Source organism: Cetorhinus maximus, chromosome 18 (genome assembly GCF_964194155.1).
Source record: "Cetorhinus maximus chromosome 18, sCetMax3.hap1.1, whole genome shotgun sequence".
NCBI lineage: Eukaryota > Metazoa > Chordata > Chondrichthyes > Lamniformes > Cetorhinidae > Cetorhinus > Cetorhinus maximus.
Genome location: NC_135896.1, coordinates 77,986,656 through 78,012,068, shown reverse-complemented (window position 1 = coordinate 78,012,068; position 25,413 = coordinate 77,986,656). Strand labels below are relative to the sequence as shown.

Genomic DNA, 25,413 nt, shown 5'->3' with positions numbered 1-25,413 from the left:
TTTATATATACCACAAACAGCAAGGGACCCAACAGCGATCCTTGTGGAACCCCACTGGACATAGGCATCCAGTCACAAAAATGCCCCTCCACCATCACCCTCTGCTTCCTGCCACACAGCCAATTCTGGATCCAATTTGCCAAATTGCCTCGGATCCCATGGGCTCTTACCTTCGTTATCAGTCTCCCATGTGGGACCTTATCAAAAGCCTTGCTGAAGTCCAAGTAAACTACGTTAAATGCATTGCCCTCATCTACACACCTGGTAACCTCTTTGAAAAACTCAATCAAATTGGTCAGTCATGACTTCCCCTTGACAAAACCATGCTGACTGTCCTTGATTAATCCCTGCCTCTCCAAGTGTAGATTAATTCTGTCCCTCAGAATTGCTTCCAATAGTTTACCCACCACTGAGGTTAGACTGACTGGCCTGTAGTTCCCTGGTTGATCCCTTTCTCCCTTCTTGAATAACGGTACCACATCGACTGTCCAGTAGTCCTCGTGGCCAGAGAGGTATTGAAAATTATTGCCATCGCCCCTGCTATCTCCTCCCTTGCCTCACTCAACAGCCTGGGATACATTTCATCCGGGCCTGGAGATTTATCTACTTTTAAGCCTGCCAGACCACTCAGAACCTCCTCCCTTTCTATGCTAATTTCTTTAATTATATCACAGTCCTTCTGCCTGATTTCCATTCCCACTTCGTCCCCCTCACTTGTGAACACCGACACAAAGTATTCTTTTAGAACCCTACTTACATCTTCGGTTTCCACATACAAATTACCACTATGGTCCTTAATGGGCCCTGCTCTTTCCCTAGTTATCCTCTTACTCTTAACGTACTTGTAAAATAACTTTGGATTTTCCTTTATTTTACCTGCCAATGTTTTTTCATGCCCCCTTTTTGCTCTCCTAATTTCCTTTTTAAGTCCCCCCCTGCACATTCTATACTCCTCTGGGGCATCCGCTGTTTTGACCCCTCAGTATCTGCCATAAGCCTCCCTTTTTCTCTTTATCCAACCCTGTATATCCCTCAACATCCAGGGTTCCCTGGATTTGTTAGTCCCTCCCTTTATCCCTTAATCTTTACTGGAATATGTTAGCCCTGTACTCTCCCTATTTCTTTCTTGAATAAGTCCCACTGCTCTGAAGCAGATTTACCTAAAAGTAGCTACTCCCAGTTCATTCTGGCCAAATCATATCTGATCTTATTAAAATAGGCCTTCCCCCAATTTAGAACTCTGATTTATGGCTCATCCTTGTCCTTTTCCATAACAAGCTTGAATCTAACAGAGTTATGTTCACTATCTGCAAAATGCTCCCACACTGATATCTCTACCACTTGCCCGGCTTCAATCCCTAAAATTAAGTCCAGGACCTCTCTTGTAGGACCTTCTACATACCGGCTTAAAAAGCTCTCCTGGATGCATTTTAAGAATTCTGCTCCCTCTAAACCTATCACACTATGATTAACCCAGTTAATGTTGGGGAAGTTGAAATCCCCCCCTATTACTACCCTATTATTTTTACACTTCTCTGAAATTTGCCTACATATCTGCTCTTCTATTTCTCTCTGACTGTTTGGGGGCCTATAGTACACTCCCAGCAATGTGATTGCTCCTTTTTTGATTTTCAGTTCTACCCATATGGCTTCATTTGAGGAGCCTTCTAAGATGTTATCCCTCCTTACTGCTGTGATTGATTCCTTGATCAATATTGCGATACCCCCTCCTCTTTTGTGTGGGGCTAGTCAAGTCAGGTCAAGTTGGGGGAGAATCGGGTTCAGGGGAGGTAGTTGGGGGGGCGAGGTCAGTATGAGTGATTGGAGTGCGTCAGTTGTGCAGTTACACAGGAGTTAGACTAGGATTCTTCTATCTAACATTTCCTGGTAACTACGTCAGTAGGTGAGTATATTAGAATTGTCTGAAGTCTCAGACTCCAGTTCAGTCGGAAGCTTTTTTTGTAGGGTCCTGGGGAGCAGGGGCATTGCCCATCGGAAGTTCAGACTTCCTGAGCAATTCCCATGGAGGCAACACGTTGAGACTTCCACGGGGTCCCGATGCATATAGGTCCGGTCTCCGACGACCTGGAGGCTGGAAGGTCTGGGCCAATATTTCCAAACTCCCAACTTCACTGGGAAGGAATTGTTAATAAAAGTCAGTAACACTTACATCTCCTGCAATCTGTTCAAATATACAGCGGAACTGCATGTCCTCCTCACTCTCCTCCCTGGCTGTTGTTGATGAAGGCTGACCATGGAAAGAAATTAAATCAAATATTATATGGTTGCTGATGTGTCAAGAATGGATCTCTTAGCATCTCAGTAAAGACATTTGTGCCAAAAGCCAATTGAGGTAAGTCTAAAAAGTTAAAGCCACATCAAACCCAACCTTTGACAGCAACTAGCATAAGCAGTGATTCTATTTTTGTGGCAAGCCTGCAGTGTGGCCTGTCAACAGGCCTCTGATGGCTGTTTCTTCTAAAAGACTTCTGATGTTCAGCTTTGGAAAATATTGATGGTCAACATACCAACAGGGTTCTTAGCCCCACAAAAGGCCACTGACAATTCTATCCAATAGTTCTTGTATAGCGTCAGCCTTAAGCAGTCAGAACCACATTTATAATCTGACATAAAACATCCCTTGCAGTGTTAGGCTACTTCAGTTAACATTCCAAACCAACCAAAACTCATGTTTACTTCAGCTGCTCATATAATTCCCTTCAGCCTCAAATCACTATTCGTCCTGCACACTGACAGTTTTCTTTCCTCAAAGTTAAAGTATAAACAAGCATATTGCTTATTTCCCAAGATGCACAAACAGGACTGTCCTAGCTGCACTGCCTGAATGGCCTAATTTATTCATTGCAGTTCGCCTCCTAGCCACGGCAGAAGATGAATACGGTGTTTCTATTCACATCTGACTCTGGTAAATCCAGAAGCAAGGATTGAAGGACACAGGATCACTTCTAAATAGAGAAAATCTCCATAAAGGTCCCCTTTGACAAGCTGGCCTCATAATCAGGACACTTTATAAAGAGAGACTCTGGCAATAGCCGTTGAAATGTTTTAATTTAACTGCATTTGCTGTTGAATGTAACTGTCTCTCTCACTAGGAATCGGGCACTGATGGTTAGACTGTCTCTCCCTCTCTAGGAGCCTGGTCCTATTGGTGAGACTGTCTCTCTCTAGGAGTCTGGACCTGTTGGTGAGATTAATTTATTTTCAGCCCTTCTTTCTTCCCATATCCCAGGCACCTTCTAGTTTTCCTCCAGTGGTTCACTTCCAGTTGTATTAGGAAATCCCTATATTCAGCCAGGCCAGATTTCTATCCTCGCAGGAAGCTCAGGCACATGCTATTACCCTGGCACTCTTGAACTCTGTCATACTCTGACCCTTTTCCATTCAGATGCATCAGGATTTTAAGTGTCAACATCTGTCTGCCATTTAAGGTCCTTTCTGGATGGGAAAGAGCAGTGCAGAGCACATTTCACTCATTTCAGACTATCACAGTCCAAGCCATGCTAATACATGGAAAAACCTTGGTCTTTTTCTGGTCTTCTGTTTTTTTCTCCTTTTCCATCTCCGAGTCTACAGTGTCCTTAGTTCTATCAGAAACAAAGATGATTGGCTAGAGGAAAGAGGGAGTGGTTAGAAATGATGAAATAGAGATTGAGTGCTGGAGATGCAGTATGGGTTTGACAGGTGCCTTGAAGGTACAGTTACTCAAGTTCCATTCAGTTTGCTTCACGAAATAAGGCATACAGAGCAGTGAAGTTCCATCTTTGATCAACCTGCGTTCAGCTGGCTGGTCTCAGCCAGGCTGCACTACAGTTCACCGTCATTGGGTTAGGGGGGGGGCGAATATTATCCCCACACTCACCGTCTAAATTCACTTTGGCACGGTAGTGGAAGATATCTGATAACAGCAGGACCTGAACCACAGAAAAGAGAGAGAAGTACAGATGGAAAGAAAAGTGGCAGGAAAAATGAAGTGAAAATAAGGTACATTTATTCATTTATTTTATAGATTACGACATTTCAATTCAGGCACAGCTTTCTTTGGAGGTGGGGGAAGGGTTGGACACTTTAAAAGTATTTGTAGAGTTTTTCGCTCCTTCCACTTCCCTATATTCAACTACAATAGCATGTCTAGAACTGTGCACACATTGCTCAGAATCAAGAGCCCTAGATCCATTACAAAGCTGCTTTGGAGAGACCGACACTTGACAAAAAAGTAGGGATGCAGTTGTTACATGAGGAGGAAGGTATTATAGATGAGGTTTTTTTAAGGAGGTGCATGTAATGAAGCAAAGGCATTCACAAGCCTGCACAAGTTGTGAGCAGGGTATCAGCCATTAATTGAAATATGTTGATATTAGCTCCCTAGCAGCAGTGTGAAATTGTTAAAACTACTCCTCAATAGTTTTTCCTCTGCTTTCATAGTCATGTCCACACTGCTCCAGGTCTCCATCATTGATCCCCTCCCATTCATCATTGATATGTTATCCCTTGTTGATATTATCTGGAGGTGGGGGGAATCAGATTCCATGTGCAGGCCAAAAACACCTAGCTCTGCCCCTCCACCTCCTACATCGATCCCAAGACTGTCATTCCACTCTTGAACCACTGGCCCAGCCTGTTTAAGCCAAGATTTCATTCAGCCTGGTGCCAGTATAATTAAAGCCACCCCTTTGGCTCTCACACAGCACTTGCCTCTGGTTCCAACTCTCTCAACATCTCTGCTCTACCCCCTAAAGCTAAATCCGCAGGTATTTAATTCCAGATGGAAATTATCAAGAAATAGTCCTCCCTCCAATTTCTACACCATTTCCATCAATACCAAAATCTTAGCTTGTATTTGTATTACCTTGTGACTCGATCTCAAAACTAGGACGAAATGTTTCAGACCACATCCTCAATCTCAAACGGACCCAGTCTCCTATTAGCCTTGATCTTGGAAAGCTCCATTGGCTCTGTGTGCCCCAACTAATTGATTTTGAGACCTGCCTCACACCACCCTACCTCAGTGATGACTTTCATTCCTCCAATGGCAGTTTCCTATCCAGTTCCCTCCATTCCACCTTCAGTGGCCATTCTTACAGACACACTGGAATTCCTTCCCTCAGTCCCTCCACCTTTAACCTTCCCTGCCCATTTTCAACAACCTCTTGTGGATCCTTAAATCTGTTTTCAATTCTCTGCCTCTTATTTGTTAACCATTATTTCCATCCAGTTTGTCAAGCATTTTGATATGTCTTGCTGTATGTGAGGAACACCATAGGAACAGGAACTTGTGTTATAAGGAATGATTCCATTGTCAAAGTAATGTTATAAATAGGGAAATTATTATAATGTAGTTTTATATTGAGGGCGATATTATAATGGAGTGTTGCTTAAAAGGGTCTGTTTTGAAAGAGGCATTATTAGGAAGGGGCAGGAAGGGGTCTCTTATAAAAGGGGTATTATAAGAAAAGGGCCTGTTATAAAAAGGGTGTTATTAGGAAGGGCTTATTATAATGGAGGGAATTATCAGGTAGGTGTCTGCAATAAAGAGGGTATTATCAGGTAGGTGCCTATTATAAAGGGACAGTTACGAGAAAGGGATGTGTTACAAAGGGAACAAAATAAGCATCTTGATTTAACATATAAACTGGAGAATAAATGATCCTTCAAGAAAACATCTGTAAAATCCAGATAATAAACTTTCAAAGAAGAAAAATACATAATTATACCCTAAGAGGTGGTCCTGACCAACAGCAACCAACTGGAGCATTAAAGAATAACAGTCCAAACCTGGAATGAAACCTGTCCAAAACTAGTTTCAAACCAGGCTGAAACTAACACTTGGCACATTTTCCCCCACTCTCTTGATTTGATTGTGAATTATAAGTTTGTGATTTGAGCTTTATCACTGGGAGGGGAAAGGATTAAAATTGTCTGATTGTCATAGATAAATGCAGAATATGATACATATGCTGTAAAGGCCATAAAGATCTGTTCGATTGAATTATCTGCAGACGATACCTGTCCAAGATCTGACAAGAAACACAGCTTGTTAGCAACCATCTACGACTCCACATCCCAGCAATGTGGAACTGTGCACCACTTAGTTGGTAGTACTGGAAATGTTTGTTGGGAAACGACAAGTCAAAGATTAGCCATGCCAGCCAACGTCAAGGGTGAGGTGCTTCTGGGAGGTGAAGCGACAGTAAGTTGGTACTGAGCTTCCAACTGGTGTTTGAGCAGAAATGAGATCCATGATGCACTATTTGGATAGTCCATGGAATGGTATTTGGGGAAGAAAATCTGTTAGCATTTTGACAGGCAGGGAAAAAGTATCCCACATTTTGGGTTTTGGATTTGGGGATCTGTAGGCTAGTTGAAGACAGGGGTCTTTGGGTTTATAGTCAGGGAGAGTGGTGCCGAGAGGCTGAAAAAGTGGGGATGAAGGCCTGGTGGATGGGCGATGGGGAAAGAGGACACTTGTACTGGGAATGAGAAGGGCATGTGAGTTTATAATTAGGTTGAGGGAGCCTGTAGGCTAGGTACTGGGGAGCAAGGGGCCATAGGAACACGAGTAGACCATTTAGCCTGTTCTGCTATTCAATGAGATAATGATTAATCTGTGACCTAATTCCATATACCTGCCTTTTCCCCATGCTCTCTAATATCTTTGGTTAATAAAAATCCATCAATCTCAAATTTAAAATTAACAGTTGACATAGCATCAACTGCTGTTTACGGAAGAGAGTTCCAAACTGCTACCACCCTTTGTATGTAAAAGTTTTTAACTTCAATCCTGAAAGGGTCTGTAAACTGATAGCTGGGAATGAGTGGTACAAGAATCAATGGCCGGAATTTTCCGGCCCTGTTGGCGTCAGGCATCATGGTGGGCGGGGGGTGGGGGCGGCGGCGACAATATGGCGAGAATGCCAAAAATTGGTTTCATGCCGACATGAAACCAATTTGCGGTCGTCTGCTCCACCTGTCAATGGCGGACCACATTTCCTGCCACCGCACATCGGGAACATCATTTTAATACATTTGCATCTAATTACAAACCCTGCTCACTGGAATCATCCACTCATGCTGGATCATCTGGGCACATCGGCGTGATTGCCTGACGACACGTTTCACAACCATATATAAGCGACGTGCACCTGGCGAGCTGCACTTTGCTCGAGACTTCAAGATTTGTTTGCCTATCTTGCTTTGGGCAGCACTCATGGTTATCTGCGCCAGGCTTTGCAGGCAGCACCACATCACTTTAAGGGGGGCTCACGGGCAGGTCTCTACCTACCAGGCCAATCATAAGGCAGGGGTGGCTTTTCATTGGCTGCAGGGCTTGGGCTTGCCTGGGGATAGGGGAGAAGTGGCCTGAGGCAAGAGAAGAGGCTGCAGGGCGAGGGCTGTACTGGGGAAGGGGGGTATCCCAAGGTCTGTGTGGGGGCACATGTTGATTTGTGTAAGTGGCCTCAAGGTGGTGAGGGCTGAGGAGGCAATCTCCAGAGGAGATGAGGCCAGATGGAGATGTGAGCATGCTCGTGAGTGATGCCCCTTGATCTGGCAGTGAGTAAGATGCCAGTGAATGTATGATGGCCTTGTAAGTGTGTAAGTTGAGAGTGATAAGATACTTGCCTTACCCTGGATGAGATCATTCATCTTTTTCTGCACTGAATGGCTGACTTGTGCAGCATTGGCACTGGTCACCTCTGCCACCACCTCCCAAGCCAGACTGGTGAGACTGATGGGCCTCCTGAAGCCAGAGCAGGGGTAGAGGACACCGCAGTAGGCCTCCACGGTGTCCAGAAGGCATCCCAGGGATGCGTCACTGAATTGGGGTGCTGCACTCTTCTTGGCTTTTGAGGCCATGTCTTCACCTGAGCAGTCCAGGGCTGCAAGCATTGAGAAGTGTGCACATGGCTGCAGTTTAAATGTGGCGCCCTGCATGAGGAGGCGGCGAGATAACAGTGTGGCGGGCAAATCGGAGGCTGCCCACCAGCAAAACAGCGTGTTTCCTGTGGCTGCATAATTAATGAGGTGGCAATGGGATGATACGGTGCGAAAACCCATCATTGTGGCCAGTGGGTAAAACAACTTTTTTCCTGCCTGCTACCACACTGTCTGCAAATCTGGGACAATTCTGCCCAATATTTCAGTCAGTATGACCCTTCATGTGGGGTGCCCATAGATAATTTAGAACCTGGAAAATAAGCCTTCCTTCTAAGCATTTACACCATGGACTGACAAAAGTCCTATGAACTCCAGGATTAGTTCATCTGAACCACCAAGTAGGACAGAAGACATGCACACTGAAACATGCAGATTGGGTGTGAGATACGCAATCCATTTTCGGAACAGGCACAAACCACTAACCGTGAGTTAGTCGGCATATTAGATACAGTGTGGTAAATCTTGACTCTCCGATATTCCAAAATGGGTGATAGAGAGTTGGTAGGTAATTTTACATTTCTCCTGACTTTTTATTTCCATCACAATCACCAATTTTACACTATTGCACAAAGTCAAGATTTATCCCAGTGTGTTGAGAGACAAGTACAATCAACCCAGTTTGGGTTGCTCTGGTTGATGGACACACAGTTTGCCTGACACATAAGCACAGTCCATCAAGCTGAGTATTGGACACATAGACCTTGACTCCATAACAGTGTAAAAGAAGATACAGCAAGCTAATAGCCTTGTTTTACATCACTCTCCAGTTTTTTACCACTAATTTCAGATATGAGAGTTATTGGCTCAGTATCACCTGTTTAAAACTATTGCAGATTCAAGATTGACCCCTCCCCCTCAGTTTTCAGGGATGGGAAATGTCTAATTACTGTAGCCTTATCGCATGTTGATTGGCTCTGCCAAGCATCTATTTTATTCTCAAGAGACGGGCCAGCTGTGATTAAACACCCGATCACAAAGCTCAGAAATGCATTCTATGGCTATAAGGTAAAGTCACACACATGAAGGCAGTCTTGCTGCACTCCACACTTCAATCCCGAGCATATTACAATGCTAACGGCACATTTGTTCCAAGCAACAATATGGAGGAAGACCCTCATTCCTGAATGTGTCCTGTAGGTGCTCGTGAGTCAAAGGTATCTTTCCCACTTCTGAAGGGGCACCCTCATCACATATTCTTCTGTGCCCACTCATCATCAACTGATAGCATTACCCTCTGAGTGAACCACAATCATCCAAGCGCTTTCAGGCACCATAAACTAATAAAGCATTATAAGCATTCAATAGCAGAGGTCACATACCTGCAGCTGAGCCGACAAAAGACAATTGGGCAGAGGGGAAAGAAAGATTATTCACTCGGAACATGGAAGAAATAAAAATAACATCAAGAAGAGGATGAGGCAGTTGTATTAATACTTTCAGCCAAGATACAAATCCTGAGCAGTCTGAATACTTATGAATTTTGGGGTGCATTTTAAGCTGAAATAAGTTTCAGGCAAAGGTGGCAGGGTTGTACAAAATGTCAAGTCAGAGATACTTTAAATCCCTGATTTCATTTACAGGCTGCCAGTCAGCTGCCCACTTGAAACTGCTTTTCTTGGCCCCACTAAGGAAAGCATTTTACTTGTGTTGGAAAAATTTCACTGCCTCAGGAGGGGGGTCAAAATACCATTATTGTGCTATTGAGTTCACAGGACCCAGATTAGCATTCGTGCATGAAGTTCCCGCTTGAAACCACTGGGCACCACATCTGCCACAAAGACAGTGGCATTAAGTCAGAAATTGGTGGAAACGGAGTGGGACATGAAACCACTCCAATTTAACTGCTCACCCACTCCATTCTATAAACAGGGAGATTTATTCACTACCTGCCATCAAGTTAGTTCTAGAGAATGGAGCTCTTCCTGTTTTTGGCATCCAATGTCAACATTAAGCTCCCAGATCAGCTAGAACATTGTTAGAATGGCTCAACTCTGCCCTAGCAGTGTTCCTCACTCTGCCCTAGCAGTGTTCCTCACTCGCCAGGTGTACTGTGCAGCATTTACATTTTCTGCATCTGATGTCCAGTGGTTTTGCTGAGTGGGGATTTGTAACTCACGTCAAACTATGTTCCAGAGGCCCATGCTGGGTTGCTGGTGCTCAAATACAAGTTACAAAGGATCCTCACAGCCAGGAAACAGAGGGAATTTTGATGCCATCAGTTTAGGCTGCAGTCTAACCTAGGTCCCAGGCATGAAAGGACAGTTTTAATCTGCTATGCCACTCAGTTCCTATTTAGTATGAAAAAGGCACGAAGGAGTGTTGCTATTCAGGGATGTATCACATTTGGCAAGTAAACAAGTCAACATACATGGAAATTTCCTCAAGCTACTCCTGTTCAACTTCACCACCATCACTTTGGAAAAGGTTTGGTAGAAACCACATTTCTGCTTGTAAATAGAGGAGCAAGAAAAGCCCCCAAGCAGTTCCTGGCTATAACTCCAAAATTAAAAGGTTGTTGAATTTATCAGATATGAGCAGTCACCGAGGTTGTCGGGAATAGAGGCTGCACTGGGAGGGTTCTTGGAAAACCAGAACATATAAAAAGTTACAATAAATGTGTACAAAACCAAAAAGATGAACAAAATTAAAGACGGTACAAACCTCAGGGTTGTCATCTATGATCTGGTTCTCAGTTTCCCTGAAATAAATAAATCACACATACATTTATTTTAGGAAATGAAATCTTTTTGTCTAAATTCCTCTAGTTGTATATTGTAGTTAACTTTAGGATATCACAAGATGATCTGGTGAGATTGGCTGGGATTTTTAAATTAATGCGGGGTCTGGATCAGAGGTGGGTGGGTGTGTAATTTTGCGCCACGGGCTCACCGTCATGATCCCAACTCCAAGCCACTTTCGTGGCCATGGTGGGCAGTCAATTGAGGCCAATCATTGATAACTTCAGGGTCTATTAAGGCCCCATTCCTGCATCAACGGGAATTTACTGTCGGTAATGTGGGTGACGTGGTCCAGGCCGACCTGGTGGCTCAGAACAGGAAATGGGGGGTGGGGAGGGACTGCCCCTCCCAACCCATAATGACTGGCGGGCCACTACTGTGGCCACTGGCCATCCTATGACTGGATATTCCCCCCACGATCATGGTAGGGCAGCTGTGGCCATTTTAGATTAAAAACAAAACTGACCTCTTCTTCAGAGGATGCTTTCATGTTAAGGCTTCCTCTCTTTCTCCATCAAGAATCAGCACCCCCCACCTCGGCCAGTGGGGGTTGCCTATTTATCAGTGCTGGAAGGCTACCCATTGGCACTCCAGCCTTGGAAGCCTTTGTTGGACAGTGAGGCCACTCCCTGCCATTAATTGGGAGAGTGTCTGGAAAATGCTGTGAGGTTGGGACCCAGAATTGAACTGGCGGCCAGGTTCTGGACTCAGAATTGAAAATTTCAGCCATGGTTTCAGCAGTTTGCAAATATGAGGAGAGCTCAGTGAAGATGTATAAACAGGAATACCTGCTTACAATCCTGGTTTAACTGGGAGTGGTTATGGCCCTGGACCAGAATGCTAGAGGTCATGGGTTCAAATTCCGCTGTGACAAGTTGTGAAATTAAATTTAATAAATCTGGTAGTGTGAGGTAATGCCAGAATAACTGATAATGAAAGATGCTGGATTATCATAAAGATACAGCTAGTTCATTAATATCCTTCCAGAAAAGGAACCTAACACCCATACCCAGTCTGGTCTTTATGTGACTCGAATCCCACACTATTTGTCGGACTCTTGACATTCGCAGAAGTGGTCTAGCAAGCCACTCATTATTCATTGGACAAGATCCATCATTTTCTGAGGAGCAACAAGGGATGGACGATATACAAGTCCTAGCCAGTCTTATCTACATCCTCACAGCTAGAATCATAGAATGGTTACAGTACAGAAGGAGGCCATTTGGTCCAATGATTCTATGCCAACTCTCTCAGAACAATTTAGCTAGTCCCACTCTCCCACCTTTTCTTTGTAGCCCTGCATTTTTCTTTCTCTTCAGGTGCTTAACCAAATTCCTTTTTGAAAGCCATGATTGAATCTCTCTTCACCAACCGTTCAGGCAGTGTATTCCAGATCCTAACCACTCACTGTGTAAAAAAGTTTTCCCTCATATCACTTTTTGTTCTTTTTCCAATCACTTTAAATCTGTGTCCTGTCATTCTCAACCCTTCCACCAATGGGAAGAGTTTCTCTATCTGCCCTGTTTAGACACCTCCTGATTTTGGAAACCTCTATTAAATCTTCTCTCAACCTTCTCTTCTCTAAGGATAACAACCAAACTTCTCCAACACAACCTTGTGGCTAAATTCCCTCATCCCTGGAATCATACGCAAATTTTTTTAACCAGCCCTGCCAACTTCAATGATTTGTGCATACATACCCTCTCTATTCTCACACTCCCTTTTGAATTGTGCCCTTTGCTTTATAATGCCTCTCTTGCTCTTCCCACCAAAATAGATCACTTCACACTCCTCTGCATTAAATTTCATCCTCCATATGTCCGCCCATTCCACCAATCTGTCTATGTCTTCCTGAAGTATATCACCATCCTCATCACAGTTCACAATATTTCCAAGTTTGGTGTCATATGTAAATTTTAAAAATGTGCTCTGTATACCCAAGTCTAAGTCATTAATACATGTCCAGAAAAGCAGTAGCCCTAGTACTGATCCCTGGGAATCCCACCGGACTCCAGCCTGAGAAATAAGTGTTCATCAACATTCTGTTTCCTGTCACTCAGCCAACTTCATATCCATAATGCCACTGTCCCTCTTATTCCATGGGCTTAAACTTTGTTGGAAAGCCTATGATGTGGCACTTCATCAAAAACCTTTCAGAAGTCCTTGTAGACCACATCAACCTCATTACCCTCATCAACCCTCTCTATTATCTTATCAAAAAGTTCAATCAAGTTGGTTAAACACAATTTGCCTTTAACAAATATAAATAAAGTATTAAGACAATACCAGTTTAAACAAGAAGGCCCAAATCCCAGTTTAGATTGAAATATCTGATGGCAATCCTAGTTAAACAAATGGCTTCAGGGCAATCACAGGAAGAACTGATGCTGAACATAGGAACAGGTATAGGCTATTCAGCCCTGTCAATCTGTTGTCCCACTCCCGGAAACCAAGAACTGTGACTGTACTCGAAAGAGTTGCAATTTGTGACTGTTGATAACTCGAAAGAGTTTGAGAGTCAGTTTGCTGTTCAGGTTGAGTTTGAGGTGTCAGCTGTGGCTCAGTTCATAGCACCCTCGCCTTTGAATCAGAGGGTTGTGGGTTCATGTCCCACTCCCGGAAACCAAGAACTGTGATTGTACTTGAAAGAGTTGCAATCTGTGACTGTTGATAGCTCGAAAGAGTTTCCAAGGCTAATTTATTCTTCCTAAAGTAAGATGCTCAAAACTGAACACAGTACTTCATAAGGGGTCTAAGTAGAACTCTGTACAGCTGTAGCATAACTTTTTATTCCCATCCTCTTGATATAAAGGACAACATCCCATTAGCCATTTTAATTACATTTTAGTACTCGGCCACTAGCTTTGAGTGATTCTGTACCTGGACCCTACAATGCTCAACTACAGCTTACTGCCTTTCCGAAAATACTCTAATCAATCTTTCTTAGGTCCAAAGTGAATGATCTGACATTTCCCTACATTGAAATCTATCTAACACAGTTTTGCTTGCTCACTTAACCTATGAATGTCTCATTGCAACCTTCTGCTCCAATTTACACTACTTACTGTGCCATTCAACTTGATGTTGTCAGCAACTTTAGATATGCAGCTATATAGGAAGGAGGAGGAGGTCCTGCAAAGAGAGTTTAGGAAGTTAGGTGCAAAGTTGAAGGACAGGACCTCCAGGGTTACGATCTCAGGAGTGCTACCCGTGTCACGTGCTAGTGAGGCTAGAAATAGGAGGATAATGCAGCTAAATACGTGGCTAAGGAGATGGTGCAGGAGGGAGGGCTTCATGTTTCTGGACAATTGAGCTCTGTTCCAGGGAAGGTGGGACCTGTTCCGACGGGACGGTTTGCACGTGAACTGGAGGGGGACTAACATCCTTGCAGGTAGGTTTGCCAGTGCTGTTCCGGGGCGTTTAAACTAGATTTGCAGGGGGAGGGGAACCAGAGTGTTAGAGCAGATAGTGAGGTGGAGGAGGATAAAGGTCAAGAGAGGAATGCATGTATAGACAGAAATCAAGGGTCTGTACGTGATAGAAATGTTCTCAGGTGCATCTATTTCAATGCAAAGAGTATTGTCAGAAAGGCAGATGAGCTTAGGGCGTGGATTGGCACGTGGGATTACGACATTATTACTATTAGTGAGACTTGGTTGCAGGAGGGGCAGGACTGGCAGCTCAATATTCCGGGGTTCCGTTGTTTCAGACGTGATAGAGGGGGAGGGATGAAAGGGGGAGGAGTGGCATTACTAGTCAGGGAAAATATCACAGCTGTGCATAAGCAGGACAGCCTGGAGGGCTCATCTACAGAGGCCATATGGGTGGAGCTGAGGAATGGGAAAGGTGTGACCACACTAATAGGGTTGTATTATAGACCACCCAATAGTCAGAGAGAATTGGAGGAGCAAATCTGTAGAGAGATAGCAGACCGATGTAAGAAACAGAAAGTTGTGATAGTAGGAGATTTTAAATTTCCATATATTGACTGGGACTCCCATACTGTAAAAGGGCTGGATGGCTTGGAGTTTGTCAAATGTGTTCAGGAAAGTTTTCTAAATCAATATATAGAGGTACCAACGAGAGAGGATGCAATACTTGATCTCCTATTAGGGAACCAGACAGGTCAGGTGACAGAAGCATGTGTAGGCGAGCATTTTGGGTCCAATGACCACAATGTCATTAGTTTTAAGCAAAGTTAACAGACATAGGGAACCTTGGTTTTCAAGGGATATTGGCGATCTAGTTAAGAAGAGAGAGGTGTATAGCAGGTATAGGCAACAAGGAGCAAATGAGGTACTTGTAGAGTATAGAAAATGTAAGAAAATACTAAAAAAGGAATCATGACACAATTGGTCCCCTTGAAGGTAGATAAATCCCCCTGGGCCTGACATGATATTCCCTCGGACCTTGAGTAGTGTAGAAATTGCAGGGGCCCTGGCAGAAATATTTAAAATGTCCTTAGCCACGGGTGAGGTGCCAGAGGATTGGAGGGTAGCTCATGTTGTTCCGTTGTTTAAAAAAGGCTCCAAAAGTAAACCAGGTAATTACAGGCCAGTGAGCCTGACGTCAGTAGTAGGTAAATTATTGGAAGGTGTTCTGAGAGATCAGATATATAATTATTTGGACAGCCAAGGGCTGATTAAGAATAGTCAGCATGGCTTTGTGCGTGGTAGGTCGTGTTTAACGAACCTTGTAGAGTTTTTCGAGGAGGTTACCAAGAAAGTAGATGAAGGAAAGGCTGTGGATGTTGTCTACATGGACTTTAGTAAGGCCTTTGACAAGGTCCCACATGGGAGGTTAGTTCAGAAGGTTCAGACACTTGGTATCCATGGAGAGGTTGTAAACTGGATTCGAAATTGGCTGTGTGGGAGAAGACAGAGAGTGGTAGTGGATAATTGCTTCTCAGACTGGAGGTCTGTGACTAGTGGTGTGCCTCAGGGATCTGTGCTGGGACCATTATTGTTTGTTGTCTATATCAATGATTTGGATGATAATGTGGTGAATTGGATCAGCAAGTTTGCTGATGACACTAAGATTGGAGGCGTTGTGGACAGCGAGGAAGGCTTTCAAAGCTTGCAGAGAGATCTGGACCAACTGGAAAAATGGGCCAGAAAATGGCAGATGGAATTTAATGTGGAAAAGTGTGAGGTGTTACATTTTGGAAGGTCAAACCAAGGTAGGACATACACAGTAAATGGTAGGGCACTGAGGAATGCAGAGGAACAAAGGGATCTGGGAGTTCAGATACATAATTCCCTGAAAGTGGCGTCACAGGTAGACAAGGTTGTAAAGAAAGCTTTTGGCATACTGGCCTTCATAAATAAAAGTATTGAGTATAGGAGTTGGAATGTTATGGTGAGGTTGTATAAGACATTGGTGAGGCCAACTTTGGAGTATTGTGTGCAGTTTTGGTCGCCTAACTACAGGAAGGATATCAGTAAGATTGAGAGAGTGCAGAGAAGATTTACTAGGATGTTGCCGGGTCTTAAGGAGTTGAGTTACAGGGAAAGATTAAACAGGTTAGGACTTTATTCCTTGGAGCGTAGAAGAATGAGGGGAGATTTGATAGAAGTTTACAAAATTATGAGGGGTATAGACAGAGTAAATGCAAGTAGGCTCTTTCCACTTAGATTAGGAGAGATAAACACGAGAGGACATGGCTTTAGGGTGAAAGGGGAAAGGTTTAGGGGGAACATTAGGGGGAACTTCTTCACTCAGAGAGTGGTGAGAGTGTGGAACGAGCTACCATCTGAAGTGGTAAATGCGGGCTCACTCTTAAGTTTTAAGAATAAATTGGATAGATACATGGATGGGAGAGGTCTGGAGGGTTATGGACTAGGTGCAGGTCAATGGGACTAGCGGAATAATATTTCGGCACAGACTAGAAGGGCCAAATGGCCTGTTTTCTGTGCTGTAGTGTTCTATGGTTCTATATTCCTTCATCAAAGTCATTTATAAATATAGTGAAAGGCTGTAGCAACAGTACAGATCCCTGGGGACACCATGATTCACATGTGAAAGACTTGAGAATGTTCCCTGTTTTGACAAGGTGGCTTTGACAAGGCTTTGAGTCTGACCATGTATTTGTGAAACTGGCTAACTCAAAATTTCGGAAGATAGTTAAAAAAAATCCAGTTACGATATAAATTACGTTAGAGGTATCATCAGTACCAAACAAGGAGACCTGGCACAGAATCTTCAGGTCTCAAGTTTTATTCAAGAGGAGGCTGCAGTTTTCCTGAGGGGTAGGGTTGCCAAACCTCCAGGGTTGTCCAGGAGTCTCCAGGAATTAAAGAATAATCTCCAGGACACTGCTGCGAACAACCCTAGGAAAACAAGCACAAGGGCAATCAAAAAAAAGTTTCTTTTTAATCTTTGAACAGTTTTTCGATTAGTTATAAAAATAATGGACTTTGGAAAAGAGGCTATTGCCTGAGAGTCAGGAGTCACCCACTGGAGTAGTGAAGAACCTATTTGCTTTCCAGCTGACATTGAAAGGATGGATGTGTTGGACGACCAACGTCAGAAGTGTAGGGGTAGGGTGGTTGGAGGCAGGAGATCACAGATGAAGCTTCCAGGAATATATCCACCCAGAGTTGGCAATCCCACTGAATAATGAATTCTTATTTATGCAACACAAGATTCCAAGTAATATATACATTTCTTTCATCAAACTCTGAAGATATCATCTGCATTTCAGAACTATGAATTCAATCATTTTATCTCCTATTGTCTCTTTGGACACTCTTCTACTGATTCTCCAGGCTGTGAAATGGGAAGGCTATAGTTGAAGGGTTTGATGGACAGGTTTTCCACATGCTTGGCTGCATATCTCTGAATGTGTAGCCCTGAATGCAGACAGCACTGTGTTCACATCTGACATGGTTTAAGAACAAACAGTCGGTTTTCAGTTAAACTATTGTACATTTTTGAATGGCACCATTTGGTGGGCAGGTCTGATGTTGACTGTGCCCATGCCACCACACAAGGCTGACTTCAGCTGCACTTTCAAAGAGCCTGTGAAGTACGGAGCCTAACTCTTAGCTCCTGGATGATGTGCTGTATGGGGAGACTGGAAATGGTATGGGGGAGAAAAGGAAAAGGTAGTTTTAAAAATAGCAGAATTTTAAGTCAAAACATCTTTAAAACTTGGGACAGACGTTTTAGCTTGGCGAGCGGGCGTGCGCCCAACCTGCTCGAGTGTTAAATAAAGCTCGTTGATGTCAGCCGAGCATGCCAAGGTCAACATGCACTCTCGCGATGTTTTGCTAGGCAGGCACACAATGGAGATGGAGGCACACCTGCCATTAATTAAGTGGCCAGTTAAGGCCCTTGAGACACCAATTGTCCCCGACTTCACGTGGCCCGTGTGATTTTTAGGCCGTCGCACGGGCAGGCGGGCAGGCCACAATTTGCAAAACCTCATTTAGGAGTTTAGGATATCACTTGCTGCTGGTTGCTTCTGTGAACAGGACAGCTTCATTTCACTTCAGAGCTGCATTCAGAGATTTTAGAGGCTTCAGTTCAGGACTCAACTGTTGTTTTCCAGGCCCCCGGAGGATTCACACCGCGTGGGGCCTTCCAGGTATCAGACACCCTTCCCTTACCCTGGTAATGGGGATTGTGGTCTCCGCTGGAGGCACCTCCTTTGAGGAGGAAGAGAGGGCCAGAAGGGGAAGGAGGCCAGGTGTCCCTATTCAGCTTCCAGGGGAGCGACCTGTGGGGGAAGAGGCTCAGGTACAAGGGGCGCAGGGCCAACGGGAAGTCCAAGGCAGAAGGGGCCACAGAAGACGCTAATATCCTGCTGCCAGGGTTTACAGACGGCGATGCAGCTACCTCAATATGTCTGAGGTGCAATGCCGCCAGAGGCTCCGTCTCTCAAGGGAGACACTGACCTCCATCTTTCAGAGGATTGGCCTGAGATCAGCTCTAACTGTGTGTGTGAACACCCCATGCCAGTGGCGCTGAAGATCATGGTGGACCTCAACTCATATGCTTCCTGCCCTTTCCAGGGGTCAGTGGGGGATCTTTGTGGAGTGTCCCAATCAGCTGTCCATTGTTGCGTCAAACTGGTGACAGACGTGTTTTGACTTTCATTCATTACCGTACGGACAGGGCCAGCCAAGCAGAGCGAGCCAGATGCTTTGCAGTGATTGCTGGGTTCCCCCATGTCCAAGGTGCAATCTACTGCACATGTATAGCCATCAAGATGCCAGCGGGTGAGCTGGGAGCTTTTGTCGACAAGAAGCACAACACGGCCTTATCATGGGTGATATTTGGTTCACCCATTTTTTCCATCACACCATTAAAAAAAGAAAAGAAAAATGGGGAAATCAAATATCACCCATGATAAGGCCGTGTTGTGCTTAAGGTGTTTTAAGTTTTCGCTTGCAGGTGCTACGTCCAGGTGCTGCCCCTTCTCTGGCACCGGCATTGGAGACAGCCTGCTCACTCTGCTGTCTTGTTGGCCTTGATGACCTTTGCGGGCATCCTCTGGCCCGTGGAGCCTGTCCTGGCCTTCCCTGGGAGGGACGGCCAGTGCCACGGCTAGCACCTCCCCAGTCGCCGCAGCTTCATCAGGTGCCACGGTCACTGGCAGAGTAGCGGAGGAGCTGCTGCCATCATCCAGAGCGCGCCCTGAGAGGAGCCCGCAGAGACGACAGGCAGCTTGTGCTCCAACGTCAGGTTGCTTTGGACCTCCCTGCTCACCATTGATGGACGGGGACCTAGCTGGGATACTGGGTGCCCAATCCATCTCCCACACTGACACTGACCAGCTGAGGTCATTGCCGGTGTGAAGGCTTGCAGGTACGAGCGCATCCCCAGGAACCCCTGATTGAGCCCCTGGAGGAGCCTCTTCATGAGAATTGCCTCTCTCTCCATGGAGGAGGCATTGCGCTCGGCCATGAGGGTCAACGCAGTGCTTATGCTCCATAGGGACTCCTCCACAACGGACACCATGGCACGCATTCCCTCATGTATCTCTGCCAGATCCTCCCGCATACCCTGCTGGATATCCAGCATCTGCTGCCTCAGGGACAACTCCAGAGGCCCATCATCAGCCATCAACTGAGCATGTTCCTGGTCCCCAGCAGTCCTCTGACTGCTGACGCCCTGGGCACTCTCTGTCTCTGCCTGTACCACAAGCGAGTGTGAAGTGCCCTCACCAATGTGCACCGATAGACTACATGGTGATGTTATGCCCACCAAGGTGCTGGCATCTGCACTGGTGCCTGCTTGACACAGAGGGTGTGACGCAGGTGCGTGATGAGCATGGTGGTCCTCAGAGGTCAGGGGTGGGCCTTCAGGCTCCTTATAACAAACAGCTGCTGGTGAGCCTAAAAGGGAAAAGAAGAATATGTCATTAGTTTAAGTCATGAAACTGGCATTGTGCATGCCTGGCACCCTGATGAGACAGAGATATGCACCATGATGCCCTTGTCTTCCGATTATCAATGGGGATTCCAGGTTCCAGGCTCACATCAATAGAGAGACAACACTGGAATGGTAGCAATAACTGTCCTTTTCATCTAAGTGCACTTACCTTCCTCTGGCACCCCAACCTCACTGCAGCCGCTTGATCGAGGTGCATGGCACCTCTCCAGCTCCAGGGCCTCCTGCTCATATCACATGAGGATGAGGTAGTGCAGGGGTCCCCCACCAGTCCGCGACTTCTCAGCGTTGTTATGGGATGTTTTTTCCTGAAAGGGCTGAGCAGCATTGATTAATCCACTCTCTCTCTGCAGCACCGTTGCAGCCTAGCCAGTGCCACCTGAGGAACACCTTGCAGGTCTCAGTCGATTCGTGATCCTGGGGCCGCAAGGCACTCAGTCCAAGCAGCCAGGACTCACCCCTTGGCCAGCTCCTGCCTCACTGACATTTGGCACTCACACACTAACACCTCTGAGGTCCACAGCGGGATGGGCAGCTCTTAACTGTTCTGCAAAGTGTCCCATGCCAACATGGTACTCACCCTTCCTGATCGTTGGAGATTGTTGAAGCACTGGACCCATGAGTGCCTCACCACGTCATGGCTGCTGACCCAGGATGCCATCTCCTCCCAGGCCTTTTTGGTGAGGTTGGGGGGGGGGCCTCCTCCTCCTGTCCCTGGGGACAAGGGTTTCTCTCCTCACTGCCACCTCCCCCAGGAGGGCGAGACACTTATCCAAAAAATGCAGGGTTGACTGCCCCGTTGGCCTGCCCTCCCGCCTGCCCTGTCCATCCGCTACGGTTTCCATTCACAAGACTTCTGCATTCTTCAATGGCAGCCTTCCAAGGGCTGCTGAGGCCGCATTTGAATCGGCCACCAGGTCGCCATTGGACCTAGTGGACATCATGTACCCTGTCTCTGCCCGCCCCTTTACACTCATTCCCAGGCCGCAGAGCGCTGCCGATGGTTGGCTTCCCAACCAGCCTTGTCAATTCCACACGCCAAGGGTAAAATTCTGCCCTTGTAGAAGAAACTGCGCTGGAGACATAAGGCAGCTGAATTAACGCACACGGCTTAAACACTTCCTGCTACTGATACACTCCAGAGCCGCTTGATCCTATCAGCATGTATAAAACCCTCCAATCTAGCTCTCATTGCATCCTGTTTGTCTTCTCCAACCACCCAATGAGATTATAAAGATCCAAATGGATTCTTCTTAGTGCACAGTCACACTCAAAGGGAAAGCTGATTGGAGATAGGACGAGAACACCGTAGTGTGTTTTTCAGTCTCCTGTTCCCCACTGGCAACATACACTTACCTGACTATTTATTTCCCTTTGGCTCTGCACTTCCAACTTTTCTTTTCTAGAAGGCTCTAACTCATAAAAACATAATAAGCAGGAGAAAAAGTGGGCCATGAGGTCCAACGGGCCTGCGTCACCATTTAATAAGATCATAGCTGAAATTCCTCATAACTCCACATTTCCATCCTATCCCCATGTCCCTTATTGCATAAAGATCAATTGATCTCAGCTTTGAATATACTCAATGGCTGAATATCCAGAGCCCTCTGGGGTACAGAATTCTTAAGATTCACAAACTTCTGAGTGAAGAAATTACTCCTCATTTCAGACTTAAATAACCATTCCTTATCCTGAGGCGATGGGTGGAATTTAATGACCACCCCCCGTGGCGAGTTTGGTGGCGGGTGGGCCTTTAAATGGGCAGGAGGGCTGTCGTCTTCCTGCCTCCACCATGATTAAGTTCATGGCAGTAAGGCCTGTCAATTACCTTCCCGCTTCACTGCCAATTGAAGCCCTTTAGTGGGCAATTAATGCTCAGTTAAGGGCCTCATCCCCATCACTGATGATATTAAACCAGCAGCAAGCGGGGGAGCATGACAAGCAAGCCCATGCGGCGTTGCATCCGGGCTCCAGGGTGCGGGGGGTGCTCCTTGTTCAAAGGCATTCATTGCCTGATCGAGGGACCAGATTTGTGATGAGAGACTTTGTGAGAGCCAGCCCCTTCCCTTGCTGCCAACCCCCCCTCCTCCTCCAACCCCACGAACCTCTCCCACCATCACTCACCTGTGGCCTGGGATCTAGCAACAAAGGCCTTGGGTGGGTGTTGTACCGGGAACCACATCCCCAGTGGCAATGCCAGTCATTACAGCTGCCTGCCTCTGATTGGCCGGCAGCTCTCAGAGGGTGGGACTTTCGCCACAGGGGTCCTGAATCCAGGGGAAGGCCTGCCGCTGTCTAATTAAATACCTGAGTGGCACTTAATTTGGCAGGCCTCCCCGAAAAGAGATGACCCTGGGCTCACGCTGGGTCTGCAGCTGATGGGCAAGACCCCCATCACCTTCTTTAAATACCGTCCGTTGAGTCCTCATTCTAGACTGTCCTACCACGGGAAGCAGCATGTCAGCATCTACCCTATCAAGCTCTCTAAGAACTTTATACATTTCACTGAGATCTTCTCTCATATGTCCAAACTCCAGAGAACATGGGCCCATTTTACTCAATCTCTCCTTATAGGACAGTCCTCTCATCCCAGGAAACTGTCCAGTGAACCTTCTTGCAACCCCTCTAAGGCACGAATATTCAAAACTGTACACACTACTGTACTCCAAATGTGGTCTCACCAAAGCCTCACCAATATTCTCTTTGTTGCAACATAGCGCATCTTTCAGGACCTCAACAAGCAGCCATTCTGCATGTGCAGGCATTGATAGAATTTGCAGGATATCCTGCTATGGTGGATATCATGATGCAGTCCAATCCTGCGATCAACTAATTTGTACACACTTCTCAGTAGGGTCACTGGATAATGATCAGTACCAGGGACTTGGCCAAATTTTCCAATCACTAGCTCAGGGGAACTGAGATCACTTACTGTGCATCTGCTGTCACTCCAGCTTAGATCTGGTAACTCAGCAGAGATTTGGATAAAGCACAAACCTTCTGGATTCACACAACTCACGGCCTATTGCAACTAAGCCATGAGGGGTAGCTGAGTTAAAAAATTAACTGAGAAAGAAAATTAACCAACTAACCACACAACAGCCTAATTTTTATAGGAGGTGCTGATGCTAAGAGCATCACTTTAAAACAACTTAAGAATAATTCTGGAGATGAGTAACTTAGGTTTTCACCAAAGGCTTACACAGTAGCAAAGAGAGATCTTAAAGAAATTAAAACTTGTGTTTATGGAATACTGTGTAGAAACGTTTCAGTCCACTTCACGAACTATGGACTACATTGAAATGCACTGACTGCTTTTATGCAGCAGACATGACAGCCATTCTGCACAGACCAAGCCCGCATGAGCAGCAGAGCAATGAACAACTAGTTAATCATTTTTTTAGGTGGTGTTGCAACAGGACAGTGGGAAAACTCCCTGCTCTTCTTTTGAACACTACTATCATTACCCTTCTATCAAGTGGGACAAGGAGGGGACTTTTGACAAGGCAGCTCTCTCCCTTGTAACACATTGTTTACTACCCTGGTCTCCATCCGCACTGTTGCCTGGTGAGAGTTGACTTACTCTGACAGGTTGTGCTTTTCCGAGAAGACCCTGAGGACAAACTCGCCTTCTTGGTGTGGATCGTATGTGGAAGGGACAATGACGTACTCCCCTGGAGGCAGGCTGAAACGCTGCGATACCTCCCGCAGGTTAATGTATGACTTAGACCTGCACTTAGACGCCCGGTAGAGGAAAAAATCTTTGGGAAGGTGTTGCTTATTGCTTTGCATCTAGGAAAAAGAAACAAGTAAATAAACTTATACACATCACTGTTCCAGTCGTGAAATCAAACATTCCCATACTGTATAATGTACATGGATTCTGGGAGGACTGAAAGTGTTGTTTAGGGAATGAGTCTTTCCACTGGCAGGAGAAACAAGTAAATGGGAACAGAATCTTTAAACTGAGCCAATTAAAAGCAAATCAAGGAATAAGTTCTTCACACAGCAGATTGTAAGAATGTGAATGCTAAAGGGCAGATGAAGTTAGGGATTAGTTAGGGAATTTAAAAGAAAGGTTTAAGAATGGAGTGTCAGGAGCTCGGAATTAAATTAAAAAGGATTCCATTGGTGATAATCTCGGAATTAGGACTGAACCACGTGCTAATTGACATAGGGATAGGCAGATCAAGAAGATTAATATACAGCTGAAAGACTGGTGTAAGAAGGAATTCCATTTCATGGAACTTTGGCACCCATACTGGGGCAGGAAGGAGTTATATCACTGGGATGGGCCCTTCCAGAACTGGAGTGGAATCAGTGTCCTAGCAGAAAGGATAAACCGGGTTGTGAATAGAACTTTAGATGAGGGAGATGGGCCAAGGTTGGTTGGGGGAGTGGGCGGGATTGGGGGGGGAGGTTGCATGGTGCAGTGGTGGTGGGGGAAGGATGCCAGGGTTCTAAAGAAATAACAGTAGCATGAAGATAAGGGAAATAAGAGAAGAGAGTAAAGGTGAGACCGAGGTGAGAAATAAGGGAAACATAAATTTCAGGGAACAATTAAAGCTATGAAACATAATTATACAAATACTTAAAAATAAAGTGAGGGGGAAATGAATTAACTGCCTGTTCACATAATTGAAACAGTATCCAAAACAAATCAAGGGAACTGAAAGCAACAATTTGTAGTGAGGAATCAGTTATAGTCAGAATAACTGAAACATAGCTACACAACAAACAGGACTAGCAGTTAAATATTGCAGGATACAACTTATTTAGGAAAGATAGGGATAGAATGAGGGGGTGGGGTAGCTGTAAAAATTTGAGATGGCATAATGGCAGTGGCAAAGCAGGACATAGAAGTTAAGCCTCTTTGATCTTGCATCACAATTTACCTTTCTTACACTTGGGATTGGTTTCATTCCTAATCCTCCCACCCCAATGTATGCATTTGATGTTTATGGCTTGGCAACCAGAACTGAACATTGTACTCCAACTCTAATTTGATCGGTGCATAAGACCATAAGACGGAGGAGTAGAAGTAGTCCATCTGGCTCATCGATTCTGCTCCACCATTCAATGAGATCATGACTGATCTGATAATCCTCAATTCCACTTTCCTGCCTTTCCCAATAACCTTTGATTCCCTTACTAATTAAAAATCTGTCTATCTCAGCCTTGAATATACTTAATGACCCAGCCTCTACTGTCCTCTGCGGTAAAGAATTCCACATATTCACTACCCCCAGAGAGAAGAAATTGCCCCTCATTTCTGTCTTAAATGGGTGACCCCTTGCGCTGAGTTTATGCCCTCTGGTCCTAGACT

General features: G+C 45.3%; 1 protein-coding gene across 2 annotated transcripts in view; it reads right to left on the bottom strand.

The window, feature by feature from the left end:
* LOC144693282 (calpain-3-like) overlaps nucleotides 1–25,413 on the bottom strand; it is a 168,230-nt gene that overhangs the window by 34,922 nt on the left and 107,895 nt on the right. Inside the window, exons 13-16 of one of the 2 annotated variants that reach the window (XM_078563022.1) lie at nucleotides 23,671–23,879; nucleotides 10,615–10,651; nucleotides 3,539–3,628; nucleotides 2,171–2,248 (exon numbers count right to left, since the gene is read on the bottom strand). In XM_078563022.1, the coding sequence (XP_078419148.1) occupies nucleotides 2,171–2,248; nucleotides 3,539–3,628; nucleotides 10,615–10,651; nucleotides 23,671–23,879 (414 nt within the window). Of the gene's footprint in view, nucleotides 1–2,170; nucleotides 2,249–3,538; nucleotides 3,629–9,272; nucleotides 9,944–10,614; nucleotides 10,652–23,670; nucleotides 23,880–25,413 lie in introns of those variants that run through there. The other variant, XM_078563021.1, reaches the window with a different exon arrangement.